The sequence below is a fragment of the Tachyglossus aculeatus genome, chromosome 4, assembly GCF_015852505.1.
Source record: "Tachyglossus aculeatus isolate mTacAcu1 chromosome 4, mTacAcu1.pri, whole genome shotgun sequence".
Classification (NCBI taxonomy): domain Eukaryota; kingdom Metazoa; phylum Chordata; class Mammalia; order Monotremata; family Tachyglossidae; genus Tachyglossus; species Tachyglossus aculeatus.
Window position 1 is genome coordinate 116,597,820 of NC_052069.1, and position 22,825 is coordinate 116,620,644.

General features: G+C 55.2%; 1 protein-coding gene across 1 annotated transcript; it reads right to left on the minus strand.

The window, feature by feature from the left end:
- Window positions 1-309: 309 nt before the first annotated feature.
- On the minus strand, window positions 310-18,578 carry TBC1D13 (TBC1 domain family member 13). Its single transcript, XM_038745251.1, has 12 exons — window positions 18,470-18,578; window positions 13,502-13,575; window positions 11,971-12,011; window positions 11,394-11,455; window positions 11,081-11,180; window positions 10,052-10,134; window positions 9,072-9,231; window positions 8,091-8,301; window positions 7,063-7,226; window positions 5,865-6,025; window positions 5,053-5,110; window positions 310-3,647 (listed from the first exon to the last, which is right to left on the minus strand). The coding sequence occupies exons 1-12, from the start codon at window positions 18,490-18,492 to the stop codon at window positions 3,582-3,584; spliced, it is 1,203 nt and encodes a 400-aa protein (XP_038601179.1). The 5' UTR covers window positions 18,493-18,578; the 3' UTR covers window positions 310-3,581.
- Window positions 18,579-22,825: the final 4,247 nt, after the last annotated feature.

Sequence of the window (22,825 nt, forward strand, 5' to 3'; positions counted from 1 at the left end):
AAAGTCACAGAGCAGACAAGTGGCAGAGCAGGGATTAGAACCCATGACCTTCGACTCTCAGACCTATGCTCTATCCACTACGCCATGCTGGTTCTCTGCAGGGAACGCGCCTGCCAATTTTGTTGTGCTGGACTCCCCCAAGCGCTTGGTACAGAGTTCGGCGTACAATTAAGTGCTCAATAAATACCACTGATTCATTTACAAGGTGCAGGAGGGTGACCCCGGCCCCAATCCCCCAATACAAGTTTCTTTCTCTCCTCTCCCCGTCCCGCCATTTCGGGATGTCTGTCACACACAAAGGGCCCATTGCAAAGGAAACACGTGATTTATTAAGATAAGTTATCACGAACAGCAATGATAAAAAACAATTCAGAGCAGTGTGGAAAAACAAACAGAAAAAAAGAGGGTCTTTCTGCGGGTCATGGGAGGAAATCCAACCCGACTGGATAGGGAGATGGTTCGAGGCCTGAGGGCATCTCTGAGGGGTCCAACGGACCTCTGGAAGACCCTTCCCCTCTCACAATGTCCCAGCAAGCAGGGGACCCTCCTGCCAGGCGTATCAGGCAGAGCCCCAGATCACAAGGAACAACCTTGGCCTGAATTCCAGTCATACTCTCCACCCCAACCCTGCCCTGACTCACGAGACTGGGGGTAAAGGGGAAGGATGGCGCGGAGCCAGGATAGCCTTCTCCCGGCAACGGGAGTGAGGGCAAGCAGTGCCGTGGGCAGGATCGGCCGGCCTCCGGAGCCCGTCCGTTCGGATGGGTTGGGGCTGAGGTAAAAATCCCAGCTGCCGGTGAGCCGGTTGCCTTTACGCTGCCCGGACTCCGGAGTAAGCGAAGGAGTTGTTCTAAGGGGCCGAGGGAGGTGGGATTGGGGTGGGGGGACAGGGGAGAGTCTTAGGGGGCAGCTAGTGCCCTCTGAAGAGGGCAAGCTGTTGAAGCATCACACCGCTTCCAGCCTTGTGTAGCAGGCTCGCTCTCAAAGCCATTTCCAGGCCCAGGTCGCTGGGGCTTAGGTGTGGGGTTAGAGAGTGGGGCTCTGGCTTTCAGTGCACATCGTCCAAAGCCTAAAGTACCAAAAGAGAGAAAACGGCTAGGTCCCAAGAGAAGGCCGTAGACCGATGGCCCCCTGGAGTCCCCGCTGGGCTTCCTCCTAAGAGGCTCCGAGAGGAGAGGGCAGCCTCTTCCAACAGCTCCCTTCCTCCACCCGGACGAGGCTCTGCTCTTGCAAACCCCGGGACAGAGCTCCAGTCCCGGGGAAGAGCCCTGGGAGACGGAAGATGGTCCCCTGGAAGGCCCGCATCCAGGAACGGGATCCAGGTGGGGGCAAGCACATGACAGAGGCTCAGTAATCCCCCCCACATATCAACCTCACCACCCCCTTCGATGCAAAGGCTCGGGGTTTCTACGGCATCCAAAGAGATGAGCTCTGCTTCCCCTCCTGGGTGAGAACTAGCAACCAAGCCAGGCCTTCCCACTTCCTGTTCAGCAAGCAGCGCTCCATGGGGAGCACTGAGGAAGGGGGTCCAGAGCACGGAAGAGGAAGGGATTGGGAGTCGGAGGGGGTCAGAAACTTTTAAAAACCGGGGAACCTCACGTGCGGAGTTCAGGCGGGGTAGTCCTTCAGGGTCCCATACTGCAGAGCCTCCAACTCTGCCCCTCTGAAATAAATAACGTGCCCCTCAAATAAATAGGAAGACCTCCCAATACTGCAGGAGTTAAACAGGCACGGTCTGGCCTGAGCAGCCAGTTAAAATGAGCCAAGTGGACAGAGCGGGGTGGTCGCTGCTGGGTCTGAGCTGCCCGGAGGATGAAGGCCCCTCCCTCAACCACGTCCACCTCCTGTGTGGGGTTTGGGGGGGGAAGAACAGGGGCACGGGACTGCACCAACCCTCTGGGTGCAGGAAGAGACGGTCCGATTGACCCTAATGCTCCCGATGGTTGAATAGGTAGCAAGCTTTCTGTTTCCCATGCGTCCTAAACGTAGCCGTGCGGCCACGCCCTTGCTACCCAAGGAGCCGCAGACCCAGGGGAGGGGGCTGCCACGGCTCCCTCTCTTCCCAGAAACCAGATAGCTGAGCCCTGGCAGAGGGGAAGCCAGTGGCCCCTCCAGTGCGCAATCCAAGAAATTGAGAGTCACCCCAGTCCAGCCCCAGGGCACCCCATGGGCCCTGACAAAGCAGGAAACTGAGCCTGTCAGAACCAGGGGGAAAAACGGTCGGCCAAGGGCTCCCCGGTGGCAGACAGAGCCGAGGTGGTCCCGCTCCGTGGGGGCCTCCATCCACCGGTTGGTCCCAATTTCCTGATCCCTGGTCCCCTTGTTTAGAACCGACTCCAGACCCACCCCCTTTCAGCCCAGACCCTCTTGAATTCCCTCAAACCGCTGGCCCTAGAGACGTGGAGTGACCACTCGCTTTCCCGGTCTTGCCCTCCTCCCCAGAGCTCGCTCCCGGCCGGCTCCACCGGCGGCGGGAGAGGAACGAGTCCCGACAAGTGCCCTGAGCCCGAATGGTCCCTGTGGGAAAGGAGGTGATAAAGGCAGCAGAGTGAAGGTCAGGATCCTGCCCCGGGCACAGGAAAGAGTGCCAGGGTTGTGCGGGCCCCGGGCCATTTTTCCACGGGAAGTCCAGTTTCCTCCAGGGCAGACCTGAACCTGGCCCCGCAGGCAACATCCTCATCCGAGCGGATCACGGCGGTTCCGAGACGAGGGGGCAGCAGCAGTCGCAAGCCCCGCCTGGGCCCACGACAGTGCAGACGTCAGGCAGCGGCACGGCCTGCTGCTCTAAGGCTTTAGTGTCACGGAGAGCTGCCCCTCCGGCTCATTCTCCCACCCAGCTACGGCTGGCGGGGAATCAGCCTGGGATCAGGCAACTTGGAGGGAGAGGGAGATTTGGGGGTGGGAGGGAGGGAGAAAGAAACGGAGCACAAGCGCAAGTGAGCAGGAAAGGTCAAAGGGCAGGAATCCTGGGCCACTCTCCGCTTTTCTCTGGAGAGGGAAAGACTGGCAGCACCAGTCAACAAATCACCGCCCCTGGGTGATTCACATACCCAAGGGAGGGGTGGGCACCCCCTAACACCCTCCCTCCACCCCAACTCCCCAAGAGGCAACGAAACAGCAAAATCGCTGCCCTGGAGGAGCTGGGAAAGAAAGATGGGAAGGTGGAGTCAGGAAGGGAGTCACCCCAAGCCCATTCTCCCGCCTCCCCGGCAAGTTCAGCCTTACTAACCTGCTAATGTCCCTGGTGGTTTGAATCAACTTTGGGAGACACGCCACTCACCGCCCCCCGCCCGGCCCCTGCCTCTCCCACGGACCCTGCGGAAGGCCGATCGTGAGGGTCCAAACTCAAATTCAAACCAGGGGAAGAAAATACCCTACAGACGGAGGCAAGGGGCGGGGGCCCGGTGGTCCGCCCCTTCTCAGCTGCCCCGGTGGCTCCGGCGGGGGAAGAGGCCTCTTGGAGTCCGAAGGACCAACACAAACCGGCGGGCCCAGAGGCGGGGGTGACCACCCCCCGGGCCAGGGGGGAAGGGTGGCATCCAGAGCCCCCGGACTTCTCCGCTGCCCCCTCCTCCCCTGGGCTAATTGGAGTCTTGAAGTTCCTTGGCTTTCTTTAGGATCTGATGGACATCCGAGTTGGGGTAATCCTGCGGGGGAGAGGGGAGAGCAACGAGTTAGACACGTTCGCCCACCTCCAACTTTCGGGATGTAGGTCTGGAAACTACAGTGATCGTGACAGCGCACCGTCACGTCAACGCACCGCATCGGAGCAGAGAGCACTGCACCTCCTGGCCTGATTCCGCCTCTCACAGCCGCCCCTGGACCAATGTGGAATGAGGCCCAGAGGAGGAGGGGAACTGGTCTAAGGACACGTAGCAAGTTGGCAACGAGGCCGAGGGCACTGACCGTGGGAGCCAACCTTCCGTTTCAAGAGTGGGACGAGGTCCAGGTGGACGGCACAAGATGGGAGGGTTACTCACTGCCGAAACAAATGTCACGCGCGTGTATCTGAACCCGCCCATCGGTCAGACCTTTGCCACGCTCAAAGCCCTCCTAAAACTCCACCTCTTCCTACCCCGAGCCAATTCCCAGCACCCCGAGTCACACCTCCCCTTCGGCCGACTAACACGACTGAACTTATTTTCACCTTCCTTAACGTTCGTCAGTGTTTTCACGTATTCCCTCACCGTTTTAGAGCGTCTGCTCCTCGTGGGCAGGGAACGTGTCACTTCTTTATTCGATCCTTCCCAGGCTTCTACTACGGTGCGTCTCACCAAGGGGGAGCTCGATAAACGCTCTTCTCCAACCTGTCGCCTAACCTGCTCTTAGTCCAACGCTGCCTAGCGGGTGGTCTCACCTGTTTGCCTTCACGGGGCTTGTGTCCTCTCCCTTCAATCAATTAACCAATTGCATTTATTGAGTGTTTATCACGTGCAGAACCCTGTACTGAGCACTTGGGAGAGTGTGATAACAGAGTTGGTAGACACGTTCCCCGCCCACAGCGAGCTTACGGTCTAGAGGGGGAGAAAGACATTACTTTGATGTCCCGAGAATTCCCGGAAGGAGAGGGGGCACTTGGGGCCGGAAGGCAAAACGACAAGCCTCACCCTTTGGGAATGGATCCATTCCCGGGCCCCGAAAAACCCTCATCCGTAGGGGAAGGCAGCTCTGCTCCCTTTGCTGTAAGATCACTCATCCTATCCCGCCTTGATTACGGTATCAGCCTTCTCGCTGACCTCCCTGCCTCCCGTCTCTCCTCACTCCAGTCCATACTTCACTCTGCTGCCCGGTTCGTTTCTCTACAGAAAGGTTCAGAGCATGTCTCCCCACTCCTCGAGAAATTCTAGTGGTTGCCCAACCTGTACCGCATTCACTCATTCATTCAATCGTGTTTACTGAGCGCTTGCTGTGTGCAGAGCACTGTACTAAGCGCTTGGGAAGTCCAAGTTGGCAACATACAGAGATGGTCCCTACCCAACAACGGGCTCACAGTCTGAGCCCTGTCAGGAGGGAGGGGAATTGGGCCCTGCTGCCCCCGTTCCCTATTCTCACCTGCAGCAGCCTCATGTTCTGGGTGAAGTCCCCTCCCAGCAACTGCTCACGGATCAACCTGGAGAAACCATCAGCAAATCAATCAATCAATCAATCAATCGTATTTATTGAGCGCTTACTATGTGCAGAGCACTGTACTAAGCGCTTGGGAAGTACAAATTGGCATCACATAGAGACAGTCCCTACCCAACAGTGGGCTCACAGTCTAAAAGGGGGAGACAGAGAACAGAACCAAACATACCAACAAAATAAAATAAGTAGGATAGAAATGTACAAGTAAAATAAATAGAGTAATAAATATGTACAACCATATATACATATATACAGGTGCTGTGGGGAAGGGAAGGAGGTAAGACGGGGGGATGGAGAGGGGGACGAGGGGGAGAGGAAAGAAGGGGCTCAGTCTGGGAAGGCCTCCGCTCGGGGGGTCGCGTAACTAGTTAGCATGCCAGAGTCTCGTTCGTTATCGGAATTCCCTCATTCCGATAACGGAATCCCTCATCCCTCATCCCTCATCCCTCATTCAGCAAAGACACCCTGAATCCCGAAACAGGCTCACCCACGCCGGGGGAGGGTGGAGGAGTGGGACGGACTCTCGGGGGACAGGTCACCCCCGCCACGTGTCCTGGTTATGAGGGACTCTCGGCCTCACCCTCCCACCGGCCCCACGGGAAAATCCTCTAGAGAGGCCCACAGCCCAAGGGGTGTCAATCCCGAGGCCGGGCCGGAGGGGCAGAGGGCGGTGAGGTGTGAGGGGGTAGGGAGGGGAACACCCGGGTCCCCAGGCGGGCGGCAGGGACCGCCCCACTCACACCAGCATGGAACAGCAGACGAGGAGGAGGAAGTCGAAGCGGCTGTCGTCGGCGAAGAGGGAGTCCCAGATGCGGATGACGTCGGGGAGCAGGAACTCTTGGGACAGCAGCAGCGTCAGCCAGCGGAAGGCGAAGAACTGGGGCTTGATGTTCTGATCTTGCTGGGGGGGGGAGGGGGCAGGAGGGCAGCGGGGCTCAGGACCGGCCCCTGGCCTGGGGCGGGGGGTGAGGGAGGGATAAACCCCGGGCAAAGGGTACCAGGCCCTGCTGCCCAGGAGGGAAGCGGCGTGGCCTGGTGGAAACAGCGCGGGCCTGGGGGTCGTCAGGGGACCTGGGACCTAATCCCGGCTCCGCCACTTGCCTGTTGTGTGACCTTGGACAGATCACTTAACTTCTCTGGGCCTCAGTTTCCTCATCTGTAAAATGGGGGAGAAAATACCTGTTCTCCCTCCCCCTTTAGATTGTGAGCCCTACTGGGGGAGGGGAACCGGGACTGTGTCTGACCTGATTATCCTGTCCCCGCCACAGTGCTGGGCGTAGAGTTAGCACTCGGCAAATTCCAAGATGACTATATTATCACTATTAGGAACACAGATGGGGAAGCCACGAGCTTTACTTCAGCCCCTCGGCTCCGTAAGTCCCGCTGTCTGCCAGAGGGACAATTCAGGGGTCCCGCTGATCGGCGGCCCACGACCCCCGGCATTCCTCCCGCTGGGAAGCGTCGAGGCAGAGAGCGCCTGCCAGCCAGCTGCTTTCCACGTCCACGGGCCCAAAACAGAGGAAACGGGCTGAAATTTTTGCAGGGGAGAAGAAGTCCACTGGACATAAAAGACTTCAGTTCGGGACCGTCAGGGGGTCCAGACGGCAGAACGAGATGCTGAGGGAGACTCCCGGCTTCCCCCTCTGCCTCCGGAGTCAAAGAACAGATGAGGGTCCGCAGGGTTTAGGGAATTTTTCTCCGCCTGGATCTGATGCCCTCCCAAAGGCAACTCCGGGTCTGGATTCCCTGCACCTCCAGATTACTGGAGTCCACCCTGAGCGGCAGTCAGTCACCACCCGGGGCCACCTCCTCGTCTGCTGCGGCGACCAGGGTTGCCCGGGCCGGGAGCCCCAGGCGCCATTCTGCTCCTCTCCGTCTGTCGTCCGTCCCCCCAACCCTCCCCCGCCCACCCGACGCGGCCCACAGCCGCCTCCTCACCAGCTTCAGGTAGAGCGCCATGTCCTTCTCCTTCAGGATGGAATACACCCTCTCCATCTTGTAGGTGATGCCGCACTGGGAATCATCCAGGCTCTTGATGAAGTTGTCCCGGATCTCGGACATCAGGTTGGTGAAGCAGAAGAAGGTGTCCGCCTCAGCGTGTTCTGGGAGAGACCCGCGACGGCGCGGCGTCAATCGAGAGGGCAAGAGGGCCAGGCGAGGCCTGCCCCTTCGCTCCTGGCCAAAGCCCGGCTACCGTTTCCCCCAGAACAGGGGGAGGGTGGCCCAGCCACAGAGGTGGAAGCAAGGGTGGCAGACGGGAAGAATCTCCCAGAAATTCCACCCTGGGCCCTCCCGCATGCCACGTCCTCGATTGTGAGTGGCGGGAAACAACTCAACCAGCCGCTGACTCCTGACTGGGCGGGCGGAGCTCGGCACAGCGTCTATTTGATAGACGCTGTACTAAGCGCTGGAGTAGATATGAGCAAATTGGGTTGGACACAGTTCCTGTCCCGCGCGGAGCTCACGGTCTCAATCCCCATTTTGCGCATGAGGGAACTGAGGCCCAGAGAAGTGAACTGACTTGCCCAAGATCACACAACAGACAAGTGGTGGAATCGGGATTAGAACGCATAACCTTTGATTCCCAAGCCCATGCTGTTGCCATCAGGCCATGTGGCTTCCAACCTGATGAGCTTGTGTCGAAGCAGCGCTTAGTTAAGTGCCTGGCACTTAGTAAGTGCTTAAACAAAAACCACTAAAAAAAAAAAAATCAAAACCACATAATCACAATGGTTTCGACTCTCCATAGCCCTTCGACTTTTTCCAAAGTGCTTTCCCACCAGTTCCCTCAAGATTCCAACAATCCAAGAGGCTCAGAGGCTGCTACTGTACCCATCGTACAAGGAAACTGAAGCAGAGAGGTGAAACGACTTGCCCAACGTTACACAGAAGGGCCCGGAATCTGGCTCTCCTGACACCAAACCCTGCGGTTTCCGGCAGGACCGGGCCAGCTGGCTCCTCCTCACCTTTCCCTTCGTTGTTGGGGTCGTTGGCGAAGGTGTAGTACAGCGGCCCCACGATCTCGTTCATGCCCTGGACGTACGCGATGCCCGGGTTCAGCTTGGCATAGATGAACAGGATGCGCTCCACCACCTCCCAGTGAGCCTCACAGCCGTTGGGCAGCACCTTGTATTCGCTCAGCGAATGCGGGGCTGGGGTCTTGTGTGGGGAGCTCATCTGTAAGGGAAGGGGAGGGACAGAGAGCTCATGCCCCACCACTCTCCTCCCCGTCGAGGGTGGCTGCCCCTGGGGAAGGTGTCTTATCAAACGGCTAGACGGGATGGCCCTGGAGCAAGGCGGGAAAAATGGGGAGGTGCAAAAGAGGCGTTGGATCTGAACGCCTGATTCAGGGGGGAGAGTATTGGAGGTCCAAACAGAACCACTAAGTGAGGGTGGCACAGACCCACGGACTCGGCCTCACTGGCTGAGGCTGGGCAGAAGCTGGGGGTGGTGGTGGGCACATACACCGATGGCCACGTGTGCCGCTTCCATTCGGTGATGCCGGAGACAAAGGTGGAAAAGCTGGCCCAGCCCCTTCCATGGGGCAGCAGAGTTGGATTCACCCTGAGGAAACCCAGGGCCCTCAAAGGGGTTCACCAGGAGCCAAACGAGTGACCCTGGCCAAACCGAAATAAAAAACAGGCTTTTTCCTCTCAGAGTGCCCACCAAACCCAAAGCAGGGAAGCCTGGGAGGAGGGAGAACGCAACAGGACGAGGGATGGGGGCCCGCCGGCGGCGGGGGAGGGCGACTAGTTGGCCGGCACAACGGCAGACAAGGAGAGTTATGTTGCCAACTTGTACTTCCCAAGCGCTTAGTACAGTGCTCTGCACACAGTAAGCGCTCAATAAATACGATTGATGATGATGATGATGAGTGAGGCTGGGAGGGAGCAGGAGGGACGCTCCCTCAACCCCCGGATGCTCCTTGGCCCCAGGCCGGCCCTCACGTTGGTGAAGCCGCTTCGGGTCCGCGCCACCGTCTGTGATTTCAGGGTGGTCTGCTCCACCCGCTTGCGGAGGGTCTCGAACTCATTCTGGGGGTCCAGGATGAGCAGGCAGGGGTAGTCGGTGCAGGTCTGGAAGAAGGACATGTCTGGGTACAGCCTCCTGAGGGAAAGGGGACAAGAGGGTGAGAGCCACGTGAGTTAGGGCTGGGGAGAGGCCCAGTAGAGCCCACTGCGCTCTGGAGGCCCAGCTGCCAGATGGGCTGGGAGGAGGGAAGGTCACGGGAAAACTAGAAGCCCAGAACAGGGAGGGGAGTTGCCCAAGGTCACGATCGGGGCTGAACTGGAAGAGATCCCAAGAGTGAGAGCTCCCAACATGGGACTTAAATCCCCTGCAGCAGCCTGGCCCTTACGAGCCGCCCTCGCCTGACAATCTGGCTCCCAGCTTCCTCACTGCTGCCCACCGCCACCACCACCACCACCAATCAATCAATCAATCGTATTTATTGAGCGCTTACTGTGTGCAGAGCACTGTACTAAGCGCTTGGGAAGTACAAGTTGGCAACATATAGAGACAGTCCCTACCCAACAGTGGGCTCACCACAGGCCAAAGCTGAGGGCAGAAGGGAAGTGAACACACTAAGGGCTGGTCACCTCCCTCAAGCCGAGAAGCAGCGTGGCCTAGAAGACAGAGCATGAGGTGGGGAGTCTGAAGGACCCGCGTTCTAATCCCGGCCCCGCCGCTTGTCTGCTGTGTGACCTTGGGCAAGTCACCTCGCTACTCTGGGCCTCACCTGTAAAATGAGGATTAAGACTGGGAGCCCCACATGTGGGACGGGGACTGCGTCCAACCTGATTAGCTTGAATCCACCCCGGCGTTAAGTACGGTGCCCAGCACACAGTAAGAACAAATACCATAAAACAAAACCCCCCAAAACCCGGCTGCTCCTCTCTCAGGAGATCCTGGCCAGGCCCTTGCTCACCTGACATCTTTGTCTATCTGCAGCAGCACCTCGTTGTCCTTGAAGTACGTGTTCCACCGGCTTTCGGGGTTGGGGTTGAGTGGCTGAGAGAAAGAGAGACAGACAGAGAGAAAGAGAGAGAGAGCGCAAGATGGAAGCCAAAACTGGTGCCACTGCCTTGGCTTCTGGCGACATACGCACGACCCATTAGGCGAGCCTCACAGTAGCCAGCCAGCTCGGAGACCCCTGGCCTCTTATCGAGCCCTGGGAGAAAAGGCGGGGTCTGAATCCCCAGCCCCACCAGTTGTGTGATGTCGTCGGTGCGGGGAAGGGGAAGGGAATCCTTGACGCTCTGGGTTTTTCAGGCTGGGGGGTGTCAGGACAGTGGCTCTGAGGAGGAGTTTTCCTCGGCCTTCATTCACTCGTTCATTCAATGGCATTCCCTGAGCGCTTACTGTGTGCAGAGCACTGTACTGAGCTCTTGGAAAGTACAATTCGGCAACAGATAGAGACAATCCCTACACAACAACGGGCTCACAGTCTAGAAGGGAGAGACAGACAACAGAACAAGCAGACAGGCATCAATTGCATCAAAATAGGTAAACAGAATTACAGGTATATACACATCATTAATAAAATTAATAGAGTAATAAGTATGTACAAATATACAGCGGCAGAAAACTCCATTCTAGACCTTGCCCTTTCCCCTTCCCCTCCACCGGGGATTACTCAAACCCAGCCAGATGAGACGGGACAGTCGCATGATTTCAACGGCTTTGCCTGGGTTGGAGGGGACAGCTATCTTCAGATGCAAAATGGATTCAGTGAGAGGAAGGGGGGTGCTAGTAGTGTCTGGGAGGTGGACAGGAGAAACACAAACGAGATCACCATCTGATTCTTTGCTTCTGAGCAGAGAAGCAAAAATTTCGCTTCCCCACACTTCCCGATCGTTTCCCAATTTACACCTGGATTCCAGACTTCTTAAACCGCGCCAAGGTTTGTAGAGGGCGGCTGGGGTCAGAAAGAGAGGGGAACCTCCCCACAACTCACATGGTCTTCAAAGGTCACGTCCTCTCTGGAGACGCCCATGTTGGCTTTGGCTATCCCAGGCTGGATGATCATTTCTTTCAGGAACTGGGAGTACAGTTCCCTGGTGGAGGAGAGAAGAAATCGGGTCGGGCTGGGGGGAAGGAGAAGCCTGGGTTTCCTTCCCCGGCCTTGGCCCGGGGGTCTCAGCCCCGGCTCTCCGCCGCCCTGCGAGACCACCGGCTCCACTCCGGCCGGAGAAGCGGCCCCGGCCAGCTTGGCGTGAGCTCGAGACCCAGCTGCCGCCCGTTGAGGACGCTCCGGCCCAGGGCCTCACCTCTGCTTGGACAGGATGGAGGTCCATGAGGCCTTCTCCAGAGGGAGGTAGTTCAAAAGAATCTGCATAAAAGGAAAAGGTCGAGGCTGGTGTCCACCACCTCCCCCGACCCCGGGATGCAGCCAGGAGCCGGGGGAAGGCAGAGAAAAGCGTTCGCTCAAAGAGCCGGTCCTCGGGAGCAGGGTCGTCTTCTGGACCACAGGATCCCTAGGGATCTTTCCTCTGGCCTGGGTTCTCTCCCCCAGCCTGCTACAAGGGGCCTAGGGGTTGTTAGGACGCCTCGATTCTGCATATCCCCCTTGGACCACCACCCCCACCCCAAACTAGGTAAAACCTGCCGGATGGGGAACCCAAGGCCAACTAACTCCCCAGATCCCGTTGCAGGCGGCTGCTAAGCAAGAAGGAAACAGGCCCCAGAAACGGGGGAGAGCCTCCTAAAGCCACTCGGGGTAGAGGAGGAATCCCAAACCCCAGGGTCTTGACCGAACAAGAAGGGAGAGGTTCAGAGAGGGGTGGAAGGCCAAGGGATGGGTTACTCACAGGAGAGGAAAAAAAGCAAAGCCCCAACCACACCCACCTTCCAGCAAAGGCAGCGAATTCCGCCCTCAAAAGGGATCCCTGTGGAATACAGCAGGCAGACGATCACTCACCCCGGCCACCGAATTCCTAGCAGGAGCTGGGACTACGGACACCCCTTAGGGATGGGTGGCCCCAAGGAACGGGTTGGGGGAAAGAGCAGGGTGGGAATCACTGGCTCCCGAGGCTGGGGTTTTCCCTACTTTGGGTCAAGGTTCATGATCCAGGAATCAAGATCCAGGAAGAAGGGGCTCAGAGGCCAGGGGGATGCTTCCTTTTGGCCTCCATTCCATTTCCTCCTTCCAAGAGGAGAAATGCGGGACACTTCTGGGATTTTTTGAGATTGCACGTTGGCGATAAAGCCAAGGATGTTGGTGAGGGCACGTTGTCTGTCTCCCCCTTCTAGACTGTCAGCCCGCTGTTGGGTAGGGACCGTCCCTACATGTTGCCGACTTGTACTTCCCAAGCGCTTAGCACAGGGCTCTGCACATAGTAAGCGCTCAATAAATACGATTGAATGAATGAATGAATCTGGGGTTGAGGGGAGAGGTAAACTGGCTTCTCTCCCACACCCCCAAGCAGGATTGCCTTTTATCCATTTCAAACAAACGGTCTGGCATGCCAGGAAGGCAACCAATCCTCCAGCTCAGCACATAACTCAGAGACAAATGCCTCAGGCTAAAGCCCGCCCGGCAACCCCCACAAATCCAGAGATAGCATGGGGCCCCAGGGGTGAGAAAATTCAGATTTCAGAGAAAAAGCTTCCCCCTTCCTGCTGGGTCAGAATTCTGAATGCTGACCCAGAACACTAACAGCCCTCAGACCAATAAAACCTGATTTGGAATTAGAGTGTCATAGGCCAATTTTGCTTGAATCAAGGGGTCCCAAACCAATAATTTCCTGATGGGAACGGGCTGTGTGTGTGGCGGAGGCAGGGAAGACAGCAGAGGAGGGAGGTCAAAAAGTTTGGGGTGTATACTGCGATCTCTGGGGTAAATGGGGAAAAGAACTGGCCTCTCTTCCTGGAATCCAAGACATTGTTGTGCATGGTTTGGGTTAATATGAAGTTAAACATTGATCCCGTCGGACCCTTGACGCCATCTGCACTGTTAACCAAAGTTCAACCTCCCCTCGTTAGGCAAGGAAGACCCAGAAGGATGCTAGGCTGCCTAAGCCCAGCACCCGGCGAGCCCCAAGGGGGGACCCCAGCCCGTCGTCGTCGTCTCCCCACCCTCCGTCTAGGCTGAAGGTGTGGAATTTCCCGGGAGCCTGAAATATTCCCGTCTTCAGAACAACTCCATCAAGACGAGATATTTCAGCCAGGCCTTCCTTCGGGTCTGGGGTCCCTGGTAACTAAGAGATAAAAGCAACCCGGCGAACGGTTTAGGGACGAGCCCTGGGATTGTGGGCTCCTGCCAGCATCTCTCCACCCTCTGGGCCGAGCTTGAGGGGTCCCATCCTCCCGCCCAAACCCCCTCTCGGCAACCCTCCACCCCCCGGTGACCCAAGCGGGGGCCCCGGCTGAGATTTACCACTGAAGCAGAGTTCACGGAGCTTTTCCAGGGCGATTTTGGGCTCACTCAGGACACCTTGGAAATATGCAATCCTGAAAAAGAGTGGTGTAAGGCCAGGCAAACGGCGGGGACTCCAGACCAGCTCAATTTCCCCCGTCAAATGCCCCCCAGTCCAGCTCTGTTGATCCTTCTCAACGCGCCACTGCTGCCCGAGTTGTTTCTTTGTGAAAACCCTGCAGAGTTTTTCTGCAGAGGCCGCTCCCTGGCCGGGGGTCCTACCACCCAAACTTTGTGGACCCCCAAGTCAGGCAGGGCTTCCCCTGATGGGGCTGTGAGGCTGCAAAAGCAAACAAGCCCGTGGCACCGTTTCTGGAGGCCGTGGGTCGGAGTGTGAGCCCACTGTTGGGTAGGGATTGTCTCTATGTGTTGCCAATTTGTACTTCCCAAGCGCTTAGTACAGTGCTCTGCACACAGTAAGCGCTCAATAAATACGATTGATGTGGATGAGTGAGCTGAAACCTTCCTTCCTGTGACCCTGAGGCCAGCTCTTCCCTCGGCCCACGTGGGCTCCGGCCACCGGACGGGGTCCCCCACAATGGAGCTTGGGGCTAAGGTCCCTAAATCAATCAATCGTATTTATTGAGCGCTTACTGTGTGCAGAGCACTGTACTAAGCGCTTGCAAAGTGTGCAAAGCACTGTACTAACCCCTAAATCAGGGGAGGCCACACCCGAACCCACAAACCTCCCAGCCTCTTGGTTGGCAGCCTCATCACGCCCTGAACCCGGCCTGGGGGAGTCTAGGGGTCACCCAAGAGGAAGGGGCAGAAGAAGGGGAGAAGCAGCGTGGCTCAGTGGAAAGAGCGCGGGCTTGGGAGTCGGAGGTCACGGGTTCTAATCCCGGCTCCGCCACTTGTCAGCTGAGTGACTTTGGGCAAGTCACTTCACTTCCCTGGGCCTCAGTTAGCTCATCTGTGAAATGGGGATGAAGACTGTGAGCCCCATGTGGGACCACCTGATTACCTTGCATTTATTTATTTATTTTACTTGTACATATCTATTCTATTTATTTTATTTTGTTAATATGTTTTGTTCTCTGTTTCCCCCTTCTAGACTGTGAGCCCACTGTTGGGTAGGGACCGTCTCTATATGTTGCCAACTTGTACTTCCCAAGCGCTTAGTCCAGTGCTCTGCACACAGTAAGTGCCCAATAAGTACGATTGATTGTATCCTCCCAGCGTTTAGAACGGTGCTTGGCACATAGTAAGCGCTTAACAAATAGCATTATTATTATTATCATTACCATTATTACCATGTCTGACCTCACTAATTTGTACCTTCTCCAGCACTGAGAATAGAGCTTAACACCTAGTAAGCCACAAAAAAGGGAACATTTGCTACTTGGAATTATTTGTGTAGTTTTTAAAGTGTCACTCACGCAAAACATTTCACATACCTGTATATATGTATATATGTTTGTACGTATTTATTACTCTATTTATTTATTTTACTTGTACATATCTATTCTATTTATTTTATTTTGTTAATATGTTTGGTTTTGTTCTCTGTCTCCCCCTTCTAGACCGTGAGCCCACTGTTGGGTAGGGACCGTCTCTACATGTGGCCAACTTGTACTTCCCAAGCGCTTAGTACAGTGCTCTGCACACAGTAAGCGCTCAATAAATACAATTGATTGATTGATTATTATTACCTCCTTCGGGGCTGTGGAGGGGAAAGGGGCAGGGGAGGGGGAGGACCTGGGAAGCCCGGGGTTATAGAAGGGGGAAAGGGCAGGAGAGGGAGAAGTTGGGGGAGCCTCAGGATTTCCAAGGGGGAAGGGGAAGGGGAGGACCGGGGAAGTTCGAGGCTATGGGGAGGAAAGGGGTAAGGAAGTTTTGGGGTTACAGAGGGGGAAGGGGTAAGAGAGGGGGAGATCGGGGCCATGGAAAGGAGAGGGGGCCGGGAAGCCTGGGGACTGGGAGCCTGTTGATGGGTAGGGCCCATCTCTATACGTTGCTGATTTGTCCTTCCCCAGTTCTTAGTACAGTGTTCTGCACACAGTGAGCGCTCAATAAGTAATAATAATAATAATAATAATAATAATGGCATTTATTAAGTGCAAAGTCTCAGGGTTACAGGGGGGAAGGGGCAAGAGACCGGCAGATCGGGGCCACGGAGAGGAGAGGGGGCTGGGAAGCCTGGGGACTGGGAGCCCGTTGTTGGGTAGAGCCCGTCTCTATACGTTGCTGATTTGTCCTTCCCCAGCTCTTAGTACAGTGTTCTGCACACAGTGAGCGCTCAATAAGTAATAATAATAATAATAATGGCATTTATGAAGTGCGAAGTCTCAGGGTTACAGGGGGGAAGGGGCAAGAGAGGGGGAGATTGGGGCCACAGAGAGGAAAGGGGGCCGGGAAGCCTGGGGACTGGGAGCCTGTTGATGGGTAGGGCCCATCTCTATACGTTGCTGATTTGTCCTTCCCCAGTTCTTAGTACAGTGTTCTGCACACAGTGAGCGCTCAATAAGTAATAATAATAATAATAATAATAATAATGGCATTTATTAAGTGCAAAGTCTCAGGGTTACAGGGGGGAAGGGGCAAGAGACCGGCAGATCGGGGCCACGGAGAGGAGAGGGGGCTGGGAAGCCTGGGGACTGGGAGCCCGTTGTTGGGTAGAGCCCGTCTCTATACGTTGCTGATTTGTCCTTCCCCAGCTCTTAGTACAGTGTTCTGCACACAGTGAGCGCTCAATAAGTAATAATAATAATAATAATGGCATTTATGAAGTGCGAAGTCTCAGGGTTACAGGGGGGAAGGGGCAAGAGAGGGGGAGATTGGGGCCACAGAGAGGAAAGGGGGCCGGGAAGCCTGGGGACTGGGAGCCTGTTGATGGGTAGGGCCCATCTCTATACGTTGCTGATTTGTCCTTCCCCAGTTCTTAGTACAGTGTTCTGCACACAGTGAGCGCTCAATAAGTAATAATAATAATAATAATAATAATAATGGCATTTATTAAGTGCAAAGTCTCAGGGTTACAGGGGGGAAGGGGCAAGAGACCGGCAGATCGGGGCCACGGAGAGGAGAGGGGGCTGGGAAGCCTGGGGACTGGGAGCCCGTTGTTGGGTAGAGCCCGTCTCTATACGTTGCTGATTTGTCCTTCCCCAGCTCTTAGTACAGTGTTCTGCACACAGTGAGCGCTCAATAAGTAATAATAATAATAATAATGGCATTTATGAAGTGCGAAGTCTCAGGGTTACAGGGGGGAAGGGGCAAGAGAGGGGGAGATTGGGGCCACAGAGAGGAAAGGGGGCCGGGAAGCCTGGGGACTGGGAGCCCGTTGTTGGGTAGGGCCTGTCTACCCTTCCCCAGCTCTTAGTACAGTGTTCTGCACACAGTGAGCGCTCAATAAGTAATAATAATAATAATAATAATAATAATGGCATTTATTAACTGCAAAGTCTCAGGGTTACAGGGGGGAAGGGGCAAGAGAGGGGGAGATTGGGGCCACAGAGAGGAGAGGGAGCTGGGAAGCCTGGGGACTGGGAGCCCGTTGTTGGGTAGGGCCCGTCTACCCTTCCCCAGCTCTTAGTACAGTGTTCTGCACACAGTGAGTGCTCAATAAGTAATAATAATAATAATAATGGCATTTATTAACTGCAAAGTCTCAGGGTTACGGGGGGAAGGGGCAAGAGAGGGGGAGATTGGGGCCACGGAGAGGAGAGGGGGCCAGGAAGCCTGGGGACTGGAAGCCCGTTGATGGGTAGGGCCCGTCTCTACACGTTGCTGATTTGTCCTTCCCCAGCTCTTAGTACAGTGTTCTGCACACAGTGAGCGCTCAATAAGTAACAGTAATAATAATGATGGCATTTATTAAGCGCTTACTATACACAAAAAGCACTGTTCTAAGTGCTGGGGAGGTTCCAAGGTGATCAGGTTGGCCCACTGGGGGCTCACAGTCTTCATCCCCATTTTACAGATGAGGGAACTGAGGGTCAGAGAAGTGAAGTGACTTGCCCGAAGTCACCCAGCTGACAGTTGGAGGAGCCGGGATTTGAACCCATGACCTCTGATTCCAAAGCCCGGGCTTTTACCACTGAGCCACGCTGTACCCAGTGCTTAGTACAGTGCCTGGCACATAGTAAGCACTTAGCAAATATCAGAATTGTTATTATTATGGTGCCTGGCACATAGTAAGCGCTTAACAAATACCATTGTTAATTAGTTAGTTAGTTAATTAGTTTCAGAGGAGGAAGAAGTAGGGGGAGGGCGACGCCAGGGGAGGCCCAGGGGCTTTTGGAGGGGGATAGGCCGGGACCGGGGGAGGTTGTCTGCTGTAGGACCCTGGGCAAGTCACTTGACTTCTCTGGGCCTCAGTTCCCTCGTCTGTAAAATGGGGGTGGAGACTGTGAGTCCCAGGTGGGACAGGGGCTGTGTCCAACTCAATCTGCTTGTAATAATAATAATGATGGCATTTATTAAGCGATTATTATGTGCAAAGCATTGTTCTAAGCGCTGGGGAGGCTGTCCCACGGTGGGGGGGCTCACAGTCTTCATCCCCATTTTCCAGATGAGGGAACTGAGGCCCAGAGAAGTCAAGTGACTTGCCCAGAGCCACCCGGCTGACGATCGGCGGGGCCGGGATTTGAACCCACGACCTCTGGCTCCAAAGCCCGGGCTCTTACCACGCTGCACCCACCCCAGTGCTTGGTACAGGGCCTGGGCACAGAGTAAGCGCTTACAAAATACCGGAATTATTATTGTTACAGTGCCAGGCACATAGTAAGCGCCTAACCAATACCACAGTTAATTAGTTACTGAAGCCCGGGGGGTCTCGGGGATGCAGTGGGGGGGGGGGGGGCGTTTCCTGGCAACCGGGGGGTCCCGGGAGGGTTGGGGGGTGAGGCCCCTTGGGGGGGACCCCCTCCCTTCCCCCCCACCTCCCTCCCTCCCTCCCCCCCCCACCCCAGCCCCCCCGCAGCCCCTCACCGGCTCCTGTGCAGGCTCGACATCTTGTTGACTCCCGGCTCCCGGGCCTGGGCCTGCTCCCGGCCCTTTTCCCGGTCCTTTTCCCGTTCCCGTTCCCGTTCCCGTTCCCTTTCCCGGTGGGGCGGCTGGCCCGGGCGCGCCGGATAAAGGCTCCGGGCGGAAACCCAAACCTGCCCAGGCCCCAGCCCGCACACACACTTCCTCCTCCTCCTCCTCCTCCTTCTTCTTCTCCTCCTCCTCCTCCTCCTCCTCCCCGCCCGAGTCCCGGAAACCCTCCGCCCAGAAACAACAACCCTAATCCTCCAGGACCGACACGCTGCCCGACCGACCGCCCTGCCTCCCTCCTTTCCCCTCCTCCATCCCTCCATCCCTTCCATCCCTTCTTCTCTTCCATCCCTGCCATCCCTCCTTCCTTCCATCCCTCCTTCCCTTCCATCCCTGCCATCCCTCCTTCCTTCCATCCTTCCTTCCCTCCCATCCTTCCATCCCTCCTTCCCTCCGTCCCTCCTTCCCTCCCATCCTTCCTTCCCTTCCATCCCTTCTTCCCTCCATCCCTCCTTCCCTTCCATCCCTCCTTCCCTCCATCTCTTCCATCCCTCCTTCCCTCCATCCCTTCTTCCCTTCCCTCCTTCCTTCCATCCCTCCTTCCCTCCCATCCCTCCATCCCTCCTTCCCTCCATCCCTTCTTCCCTTCCCTCCTTCCTTCCATCCCTCCTTCCCTCCCATCCCTCCATCCCTCCTTCCCTCCATCCCTTCCATAACTCCTTCCTTCCTTCCCTTCCATCCCTTCTTCTCTCCACCCCTCCACCCCTTCTTCCCTTCCATCCCTCCTTCCTTCCATCTCATCCATCCCTCCTTCCCTTCCATCCCTCCATCTCTCCCATCCCTCCTTCCCTCCATCTCTTCTTCCCTTCCATCCCTCCTTCCCTTCCATCCCTGCCATCTCTCCATCCCTTCCTTCCACCCCTCCTTCCCTCCATCCCTTCCATAACCCCTTCCCTCCATCCCTCCACCTCTCCTTCCCTCCATCTCTCCTTCCCTTCCATCCCCCCTTCCCTCCATCTCTCCTTCCCTTCCATCCCCCCTTCCCTCCATCCCTTTTTCATTCATTCAATCGTATTTATTGAGCACTTACCGTGTGCAAAGCACTGTACTAAGCGCTTGGAAAGTACAATTCAGCAACACGTAGAGACAGCCCCTACCCAACAACCGGCTCACGGTCTCCTTTCCTCCATCTCTTCCATCCCTCCTTCCTTCCATCCCTTCCTTCCCTCCTTCCCAGCCCTGGCCCGGGGGAAGCACTTGGGCCCTGGGCTGAACCCCACCACCATTTCCTGGATGTCTTAGCCCAACCCCTTCTATCCCCACCCCCCATCTCAGCCCGAGCACCCTCCCCACAGCTGGGGGGAAGCAAGGGTGACTGTACAGGGAACAGAGAAGGAACGTGGCCTAGCGGAAAGAGTCCGGGAATCCGGGTTCTAATCGCGGCTCTGCCACTTGTCTGCTGTGTGACCTTGGGCAAGTCACTTCACATCTCTGGGCCTCAGTTGCCTCATCTGTAAAATGAGGATGAAGACTGGGAGCCCCATGGGGGTAGGGACCGTGTCCAACCTGATTAGCCTGTACCTAACCCAGCAGTTAGGACAGCGCCTGGCACATGGTAAAGCACTTAACAAATACCACTAAAAAAAAAAAAGAAATAAACAAAAGAAATTTGAGGGGTGGAGAGCGAGTCTCCCAGATCATTGGCGGGGGCATAGAGGCTGAAGCCAGACATGAGCCCCGGTTAAAAGCTGTTTCTGCCCTATATGATGATGTTGGCATTTATTAAGCGCTTACTATGTGTAAAGCACTGTTCTAAGCGCTGGGCACTGTTCTATATCCACCAAATACCCTAATATTCATTCATTCATTCATTCAATCGTATTGATTGAGCACTTACTGTATGCAGAACACCCTACTAAGCTCCTGGGAGAGGACAATACAACAATAAACAGTGACATTCCCTGCCCACAAAGAGTTAACAGACTAGAGATGGGGCCAGATCTCCAGGACATGGAATTCCAAGATCCAGGAAAGGGCCAGCCCTCATAGGGTTTAGGAGACACCATCAAATAGACTTCACAGAATATTCCATTTTCCAGAGAAGCAGCTCAGATCACCGGACCCGGGAGCCAGAAGGACCTGGGTGCGAATCCCTGCTCTGCCACTTCTCTGCTGTGTGACTTTGGGGAAGTCATTTCACCTCTCTGTGGCTCAGTCACCTCAGTTACCTCAGACCGCAGAGGCCTTCACTATGGGTTCCCAATCCCACTAGGGAGATCTGGGATAATCATGATGGCATTTGTTAATCAATCAATCGTATTTATTGAGCGCTTACTGTGTGCAGAGCACTGTACTAAGCGCTTGGGAAGTACAAGCTGGCAACATAGAGAGACGGTCCCTACCCAACAGTGGGCTCACAGTCTAAAAGAGTGGGCTCACAGTCTAAAAGCGCTTACTATGTGCAAAGCACTGTTCTAAGCGCTCAGGGGGATACAAGGCGATCACCTTGTCCCACCTTGTGGGGCTCCCAGTCTTAATCCCCATTTTACAGATGGGGTAACTGAGGCTCAGAGAAGTGAAGTGACTTGCCCGAGGTCACACCGCAGACATGTGGGGACGCTGGGATTAGAACCCATGACCGCTGACTCCCAAGCCCGGGCTCTTTCCACTGAGCCACGGACTGGACCAGCCCAGGAGCGGATGACCATGAGCAATGCCATTCTGGCATTGTATGCTTGTACGTATTTATTACTCTATTTATTTATTTTATTTGTATTTATTTTGTTAATACGTTTTGTTTTGTTGTCTGTCTCCCCCTTCTAGACTGTGAGCCCACTGTTGAGTAGGGACCGTCTCTATATGTTGCCGACTTGTACTTCCCAAGCGCTTAGTACAGTGCTCGGCACACAGTAAGCGCTCAATAAATACGATTGAATGAATGAATGAATAAGTGAATGGAACAGGCCCAGATTCTGTTTAATAATAATAATAATAATGATGGCATTTGTTAAGCGCTTACTATGTGCAAAGCACTGTTCTAAGCGCTGGGGGGGATACAATATGATCAAGTCGTCCCACGTGGGACTCACAGTCTTAATCCCCATTTTTACAGATGAGGTAACTGAGGCTCAGAGAAGTTAAGTGACTTGCCCCAGGTCACACAGCAGACTTGTGGTGGAGCCGGGATTCGAACCCACGACGTCTGACTCCAAAGCCCGGGCTCTTTCCACTGAGCCACGCTGCTGTTTCCAACTGCGACACCAAAAAGGGTGTTTGGGGGGACTCGATTCTTGCACGGCTCCGATGTTGCCAACTTGTACTTCCCAAGCGCTTAGTACAGTGCTCTGCACACAGTAAGCGCTCAATATATACGATTGATTGAATGAATGAATCATCATCAGCATTTACGGTATTTCTGAGTGCTCACTGTTTGCAGAGCACTGAACTAAGAGGCTCTGCCGCTTGCCCGCTGCGTGGACCTGGGGCAAGTCACTTCACTTCTCTGGGCCTCAGTTCCCTTGGAGAGGCAGCGTGGCTCAGTGGAAAGAGCCTGGGATTTGGAGTCAGAGGTCATGGGTTCAAATCCTGGCTCCGCCAATTGTCAGCTGTGGGACTTTGGGCAAGTCACTTCACTTCTCTGGGTCTCAGTTCCCTCATCTGTAAAATGGGGATGAAGATTGTGAGCCCCTCATGGGCCAACCTGATTGCCTTGTAACCCCCCCAGCGCTTAGAACAGTGCTTTGCACATAGTAAGCGCTTAAAAAATACTTTTATTATTATTATTATTATTATCTGCAAAATGGGGAGTTGATACCTGTTCTCCCTCTTATTTAGACTGGGAGCCCCATGAGGGATCTGAAGAGCAGCATGGCCTAAAGGCAAGAGCACGGGCTTGGGAATCAGAGGTTGGGGGTGCTGTGTGACCTTGGGCAAGTCACTTAACTTCTCCTTGCCTCAGTTACCATATCTGTAAAATGGGGATTAAGACTGAGCCCCATATGGGCCAACGTGATTACCTTCTATCTACCCCATCATCATCATCACCATCATCAATCGTATTTATTGAGCGCTTACTATGTGCAGAGCACTGTACTAAGTGCTTGGGAAGTACAAATTGGCAACACATAGAGACAGTCCCTACCCAACAGTGGGCTCACAGTCTAAAAGGGGGAGACAGCAAAACTAAACATACCAACAAAATAAAATAAATAGGATAGATATGTACAAGTAAAATAAATAAATAAATAGAGTAATAAATATGTACAACCATATATACATATGTACAGGTGCTGTGGGGAAGGGAAGGAGGTA